At 30.6% G+C, this 8,089-nt stretch overlaps 1 protein-coding gene across 3 annotated transcripts; it reads right to left on the reverse strand.

Annotated features, from left to right (window-relative positions):
- Positions 1-1,971: 1,971 nt before the first annotated feature.
- On the reverse strand, positions 1,972-6,019 carry LOC105111983 (small RNA degrading nuclease 3). 3 transcript variants are annotated; one of them, XM_011007514.1, is made up of 12 exons: positions 5,847-6,019; positions 5,527-5,709; positions 5,363-5,452; positions 5,189-5,257; positions 4,907-5,047; positions 4,618-4,734; positions 4,471-4,540; positions 4,264-4,355; positions 3,962-4,117; positions 3,780-3,887; positions 2,863-2,967; positions 1,972-2,558 (listed from the first exon to the last, which is right to left on the reverse strand). In XM_011007514.1, exons 1-12 carry the CDS (start codon positions 5,892-5,894, stop codon positions 2,184-2,186), a joined length of 1,554 nt encoding a protein of 517 aa, XP_011005816.1. In that variant the 5' UTR covers positions 5,895-6,019; the 3' UTR covers positions 1,972-2,183. The 3 variants fall into 3 exon arrangements, with proteins under 3 accessions (XP_011005816.1, XP_011005817.1, XP_011005815.1); XM_011007515.1 differs by having other exon boundaries at positions 3,974-4,117; positions 4,907-5,050; XM_011007513.1 differs by having other exon boundaries at positions 4,907-5,050.
- Positions 6,020-8,089: the final 2,070 nt, after the last annotated feature.

An 8,089-nucleotide genomic window follows, 5' to 3' on the forward strand; every position in this document is an offset into this window, starting at 1 on the left:
TTATAGCAAGAATCAAAATGAAAACAAAATAGAATCTCAAACCAAAACACTTGATTCCCAAATTAAAAGATCTTAAAAAAACTTGGACAAAACCCCATATACAAAGCTTCCTTTTTGTTTTTATTTAATTTTAGTTTTTTTATTTTTTATTTTGTGCAAACAATAAAAGCAAATAGATTTCTACAAAATAAAGTTTTGTTGAGGCTAAAATAGCCCCACAAGAATTACAAAAAAAAATTTTCACAGATCAATGATGTCAATAAACATAGCATTATAAAATTAAATAAAAAAATGAAATGCAAAAAAAAAAACCATTGTTCCAATAAAGATAGCAACAGGAAATCAAGCAGTTCTTTAAGGTTTTTGTTAATATAATCGACTTGTACATCTCCTTTCTATGCAATTGAAAAATACATAAAAAACAAATTTAATTGGTAGGTGACACAATCAAAGAGTTGATGTCTTATCTCAAGTGCAGGAGTGTCAAAGTAATAAATAACCCGACAAGATCGGGGTCGAATCACATGGAAGTTAACTATATAAATTATAAATAATAATAATAATAATAATAATAAGAAGAAGAAGAAGAAGAAGAACAATAACAACAACAATAATGATGATGATGAAGATGAGTTAAAGAGGACTTTGAGATGTAAGATTAATGTGAAGATAATACAATGATAAAAACAAATGTCAAGGTTAAAGGATACACTAATAGTATTAGAGATAAGTAAGGTGTAAACTCTTTATTAATTATTAACATGATCATATTAACATCTTATTTACATAACACCATTCTTGTAAATTTTATCAAGTATTCATGATGCTAACTTATGTTGACAACAAATCAAGTTCCTCTCATGATAACGATGTCGGCCGAAGACTATAAAAGATCAAGTATTTAATGTATTAAGTGTTATACAATACAAATTTAGATTAACCATTTAACAAGTAAGGTATTAAGAATTAATAAGATAAAAATAATGAGACATGTTAATAGCAAGTTATTTATAATATAACACCATTAGTGAAACCTTTTCACCTTAACATAATTAACTTAGCTAGACATTATGAAGGAGAAAAAAACTTAAATAAACAATATAAAAACATGAATATGATATAAGTTAACTAAGTATAATAAAGTAAATGAAAAGCATAAACAAGAGATTAATGAAACCAAAACTTAAGTATTACAAAAATATAAAGAGAGAGAGCAAGAACATGATCTTGATATCAAAAACAAAATACCTAAATGAATGACAAATATCTCATTTTATAAGCTAAAATTTAAAACTATTTATTTGATAATTGATAATTGATGTAGTAGCCAACTATTAATTAGTGAACTTGGTGGACAACATCACTCAAACACTTTGGTTGGCTAAATTGACATTGATGCAATCAAAATTTAGCAGTGTTCTTCATGAAAGTTGTTGAAAATTATCTTTTCCTTTCACCCATCAACTTTCAGATCATTTGAACTTCTAAAACTCTAGTTATGGATAAAACTCTGAGTAGTGTTTGGACTGAATTACAAGATAAATTTGAACTTCTCTTTTGTGACCAAACTTTAAATTTAAAAATAGAAAATTTGGATCTTTCCATACCCTTGAAAGTTATAGGTATATTTCTTATCTTTCTAGTCATATAAATTAAGCTAAAATCCAAGATCTATAACTCTAGATATAATTCAATAACTGAGCAGTATTTGAATTTGAAGTGAATCAAATCAACATCTCCTTCATAAACTTAGCTTCTTTTTTCCTTTCACTTTCAATAGTTAATCATAACAATCAATCCGTTAAATTTTGAAAATATCTGCATTTAAAATAAACATTTACCATAAATTAAAATATTATCAAACTTGTTACTATAAAACATACTCTAATTAAAGAGTTATTGATACTTCAAATACAAAATGATAATATAAAATTTTAATAAAAATATATTTTTAAGTATTATTAAGTAAACAACCAAATCTAAAAGGAAATTGCAAAAATAAAAAACGGTAGAAACATCCGCCTTGGTGACATCTACCTTAGGCCCCTGCAAAATCCAGGATTTCTCAATCGCATTTCTTTTGCCCTGGTAATCTATTCTCTTTAGCAGCCTTGTCAATAGTAAGCATGGTTGATTAACTACCTCGTGAGCTGCAACAGACTTAAAAATGCAACTGGCAATTCTTAGCGTTCCTTGTTCTTTTTCTTTTTCATTTCTTCCAATTTCCTTTTCAGTTCGGTTATGATCTTATCCTGGGCGGTGATTTCAAAATCCTTTGTTTTTATTTCTTGCTTCAGTCTTTCAATCTCTTTCAAGTGGTCATCACCCTGATTTAACTCCTGTTTCTTCAGTTCTTGCTTCAATCTTTCAATCTCTTTCACGTGATCCTCACATTGGTCTATCTTCGGTTTCTTGGGATCGCTTGAATCCTCACCCTCAAAAGATCTCTTTTTCTGTGAAACATGGCTATCATGTGTCATTTTGCGAACCCGTATGCCAGCAGATCCTCCTGTGTCAAGTTTAAGTGCTACTAATTTCTGCGGCCGGCCAGACGTGTCCTGAAATATGAGAACATTCATTCAGCATACCTAAAATCCAAAAATTTGCTGGCAGTCTCCCAAACAAGCATAGATTAGGTGCATGTATTCACAGAATTTGAATTCACTCATTCAAGCATATTTAAGGCAAGGTTGCAGCAGAAAATAGAATCCCACAGCGGAGCACAATAGCTCATGATGCTCTGTACTTAGTGGATCAAGAATGAACTGTTTGCAACAGAACTTATCTTCCAAAGACGTGAAAACTAGCAGTAAACTAATACATGTATACATATTTAGAAATGGCAAAGCACCTACCACATACCTTTTCTAGGCTGCCAATCAAATTTTCAAATGCTTGGCATGCCTCTTCTGGATTCTTAAAGATGGCAAGCACAGAATATCCCACTCCCTTAATCACTTTATGTGTCTGCCACAAAATTATTCATTACGTTAAAAACTAAGCATGGAGTTGCATACAAAAGGAATGAACCCGATAAATCAAAATTTAATAATTCTAAGGTTCAACCAAGATGCTAAAAGTTCACTATTGGCCACCAACGAACCTGGAGAAAGGCTGTCTGAGGTCAATTCGTTTGAAATTAGGTAGGTTGGGAGGAATCAATGATTCAAATTGTTTCTTAAAGTTATCACACTAAATAGTGGATTCCTTTTCAAACCAATATTGCAAGATCCATACAATTTTGATAGCTTCTTCAGGTTTGCTACAAATGTGTTAAATATGGAGACAAAACAAAATAAACTCTTTTCTCTACTTTCACATGCATCATTAAAATGGATGACACATAAAAAGCTGTCTCCACTGAACAATCATATCAGTAACTCTTTTTCATCACCATGATCATCATTACTTTGGTGGCTATTTTCTGCTGGCAAATGCTAATCAAGTTAAGATATTGTAAGATGGAAGTTCCATGGACAAGCATAATGCAGTTGCTATCATGATGAGAAGCAGAGACAGCATAAACAGCCCTACAACCAATATTTTACAATGAAAACAAGGTGACAGGTATTGAATACAATCACGTTTTATCTTCTAAAGAAAAATTACAACCACATTATCATTATCAAATCACTATTCCCGAGGTTGTTCACATGAATAACTCCATCAGAAGCCATTATTCTTCGAGCCCTAATGTTCTCTTAAATTATCCAGGTATTGAATACAATTATGTATCATCTTCTAAAGAAAAATAAAAATACAAACAGAATATACTCAACCTTGATTTCAATTGTATAGTTTGCGGGGAACAGTCCACGTAATTTTTCTGGGGGGACAGTAACCGGTATTTTGTGGAGAAGTAGCTTTGCCATTTCTATTTCTGGAACCTATAATTACAAAACAAATAAATAAATCATTGATGAGCACATCAGTCAAAATTAGAGGTACACAGGAAACATATATTGTAACTTACATCCTTCACATCTGATTGAATCAATGGAATGTAATTATCAACTCCACGCTCGATCTTAGCAAGAACAAGTTTCATTGCAGCACATGCATCATCTAAGCAGTTGTGTGGATCACCTGCTTTGCGAAGTTCATAGCCCAGCACAGACTGTCAACAAATATATGAAAAATCAGCCTTGCATCTACAAACCACCAACAGTTGCTTTCTTTGCCTTCTGATGAATATGTGATGGTTCAATTTCTTAACTTTTATCATGGAAAGCACAGAAGCATGTATACACACAAGCAGCTTACCTTACACAAATTATTTAAGGAAGGTGATAGTCCATCTGAACTTTTGAAAATAAATGACGTATCAATCACTCTTGCATGGTCTAACTTTAGTGCTGTCAACAAATTGCAGAAGGGAGAGTGTCAATGTATGAACACATTGCAACACAAGTTCGAACATCAGGTTCTATCATCATTTACCAAACCAACAAAAAGAGCTCAGCATAATACCTTCTAGGTCATTATATAAACTATGGCCCACTAAAATAGTTCCCCTCGATAATAACTTCTTCATGGATATCTGTAAAATGCATGGATTAGCTTCCGACAAAGAAGACCAAATGACAATCTGATATAATAGGTCACCCGTTAATGAACCTGTATATCTGCAAATGAACAAGACGCTCCATCCAAAACTTCAGCAGTAACTCCAGTAATCTCAGTTCTATAATCTTCAACTGGTTTGCATGGATTCACTAATTCATCAAGTTTTACCTGAGTGGATAAAGTCCAAAGTTACTGTATTGAAAGATGCCAAAATAATCATGTATATTTTATGACTCAATCATTTACATTTCAGTTAGGCCTCAATGATTAAAAAATAGATCTCTGAGGGGCTTAAATTATACCAAACAAGCAAAAGACAAAACAAAAGGATCTTTTATACCTTTAAATCTGCATCCACCACACACACCCTCACTAAAGCATCGGTACCATCTTTACAGAGAACCATCTCACAATCAACAGCAAGCATTTTATTACATCTTAGCAGCTTGGGCTTTTTCCGGACCTTCGTTACTGCCCATCCCTGCTACATCATTTCCACAAGTTAAACAAGAAGGCAAACCAAATTGACTATAAGCATCATAGCCACAAAGTGTCTAACAACATTCAACTATAAGCATCACAGCCACACAATGTCCAACAATATTTAACTATTATCGCAGACCTTCTCATACGATGGAAGTGCATACTTTGACAGGTAAAGTGGATGTTCAAGAGTTGAACGAACCAGCCTCTGCACAGCCACAGATGTAACACCCATGATTAAAACAGATCTACGCATGAGAAAACGGAGAAACACATTTAAAAACTATAAGACCAATTGCTTGATGGACTATACCTGTTCAGGTGATTCATTTTCCAGAGATTCTTTCATAGTTTCTTTCAACATCTCACAGTTCGAAAGCGACCGAAGCACATTATCAACAAACTTAAAACAAAAACATTGATAAAAGTCAATATTCAATAACATCTATTTTAAAGAAGTGGTAATAAATTAATCACCTTCAAGCCATCTTCATCAGTAAAAGTTTGAAGAAACGCAACGAGTGAATCGCGTGACCTTCTCGCCGGATCACTAAAGCCAGACCCAAACTTCTTCTCATAAACATTTAAAAACTGCTTCCAGCTTCCTTGACTACCTCTCTTTCCTTGCTTTTGAGTTAACTTCACCACTTCAGCAAGCACCTGTTTCACATGTCTTTTTATTAGAAAATGAAAATACTACTTTCATAACAAGCTCAATATCTGCAAATTGCTAGCCTTTGGTTAAGTACAATCAAAATCAGTGTGTTTATGAGTACGGATACGGGGACGGAAGTCACCTTATCCGACGCGGCGGCTACTCTGTTGGCGAGGAGGTTTTTGTCCATGATTTTTCCGAGGAGAGAGAAACTAAGGGAGACGGAGGAGAGAGGCGGCTCGAGATATATTAACGGACAGGAAAGGAAGGGTTTTAGAGTTTGGGGGGTTTTCGATTCTTTTGGTGTTTAAGTACTGTTTTACTGTAATGGTAGCTCTGGTTGTTTTTAAAATATATATATATATTAAAACATTTTTTATTATTTTTTAAATTTATTTTTAATATTATTATATTAAAAAAAATATTTTTTAAAAAAATATTTTTTTTAAAACCCACGATATCATTACAAAAACTTAAAATCCCGTACCTATTCATTTTAATTTTGGCTATTATTTACTGTTTTGGGACACTAAAGGGGTGAAGACAATAAAATAATAACTTTCTTGATAAAAAAAAGGGGGGGAAAGATGTAAATATAAATTTATCTCAAGGGCAATTTTTAAGTGAGTTTTTATATTTTTAAACATAAGGTGATAAAAGAATATGTTTTTAAAGATAATATATTTTATTTTTTATTTTTAAAATATTATTGTAAAAATTTTTCAATTCTAAAATTATCTAAATAAAATATATAAAAATAAAAATAATTATTATTATAATTTAAAATTCAACTCTAGAATCAATCTGAAGCAAAACCCGACCCGAGTCATCATTCAAGGTCTAGGTGATAGGCCAAGTTATATTAATAGAACAAAAAGAAAAGGCTTAGCGTTTAGAGAGTTTTTTATTCTAATGGTGTTTCAACTAAATGTTTTGTATTATGGTAATAGTTGTTTTTTAAAGTGATTTTTACTTAAAAATATATTAAAATAATTTTTTATTTTTTAAAATTTATTTTTGACATTACTACACTAAAACAATCTAAAAACACCTTAAATTAATTTCAAGCAAATAAATTTAATTTTTTTAAAAAGTATGATGCTGCCACAAAAACAAACATTGCCTTAAAGACTTTAAAACCACATGCCTATGCCACAAAAACAAACATTGCCTTAAAAGACTTTAAAACCACATGCCTATTTTCTTTTAATTTTGGCTACTAGGTAACAATTGGTTATTGTTTTGGGACAACAAAGAGATGAAGATAAACAAAAATATATTTGGTTGAAAATATAGAAATAAAGATATAAACATAAATTTTATCTTAGAAGTAATTTTAAAGTGAATTTTTATATTTTTAAAATATGTTTGGTTGATATGTCTCTAAAAACTATACTTTTTATTTTGTATTTTTAAAATATTCTTGTAAGAAACTCTCAATTCCAAAATTATCTAACTAAAACATATAAAGATAAAAATCATGATTACCATGGTTTTAAAAATTAACTTTCGAGTCGATCCAGGACAAAGTTTATATCACTATTCAAGGCTCAAGTCATTAGTTAAGTTGACTTGAGTCAACATAAAAATAAAATGGTTATTATCATAATTTTAAAAACTAGTTTAAGGGTTAACTAAAGTTAAGATCCAATTTAACTTTAAGAATAAAAGAATTTAGGGGTTTACCCAGAGCATGTGTTTAGTTACGAATCAAGAGAGTTAATATGGGTTAATCCAAATTAATGTAAGGATAAAAGTTCTAATTATCATGATTGTAGAACTCAACCCTAGAATTGATCAGATAATGAGGGTCAACCCAGGTTAACCCGAGTCAATGTGTGAATAAAAATGATTATTATCATAATTTTAAAATTTGATTTGAGAGTCGACCCAAGATTAGGTTTAGATCATAGGTTAGGAATGTCACTTAGTTAACCCAAAATGTTTTTAAAAATTATCAAAAGAACCTTGTTTTGACCAAAGAAATTTTAAAAAATAACAATCGGTTCTTAACCAATATTATATCTCGAGTAGATCTGAGTTTTTTATTGGATGAGGTCAAGTCAATTATTTCTTTATTTTTTTCTTAAACCCGAATTAGTCCAGGTCCTAGATCTGTTGATTCTTGGTCAACCTACCAGGTCAGTCTTTGTTTTATACTTAGAGTATTATTATATTATTAATTTCAACCCTTAATATAAACTAAAGTAAAAAGATAATAATATCTATTGATTTTTTATTTAATATCTAATTATCTTTTTAAATATATAAGTTTGAAAGTAATATATATTAAAGGTAAAATAGATTTTTTATATATTTTATTTTGTCTTACCTACTATAACCAAATAGGATAAAGAGAAAATAATTTTGTCTTATATATTATTA

This window comes from Populus euphratica, unplaced genomic scaffold, assembly GCF_000495115.2.
Source record: "Populus euphratica unplaced genomic scaffold, PopEup_1.0 scaffold316.1, whole genome shotgun sequence".
Taxonomy (NCBI): domain Eukaryota; kingdom Viridiplantae; phylum Streptophyta; class Magnoliopsida; order Malpighiales; family Salicaceae; genus Populus; species Populus euphratica.

Excerpts from the sequence above, each read along its gene's own strand:
- LOC105111983 (XM_011007513.1), bottom strand. The coding sequence starts at position 5,894 with ATGGACAAAAACCTCCTCGCCAACAGAGTAGCCGCCGCGTCGGATAAG. Across the intron at positions 5,258-5,362 it reads AAAATGAATCACCTGAACAG|AGGCTGGTTCGTTCAACTCT; the intron begins GTATAGTCCATC and ends GTGGCTGTGCAG. Across the intron at positions 3,888-3,961 it reads TGAAGGATGTAAGTTACAAT|GTTCCAGAAATAGAAATGGC; the intron begins ATATGTTTCCTG and ends TTGTAATTATAG.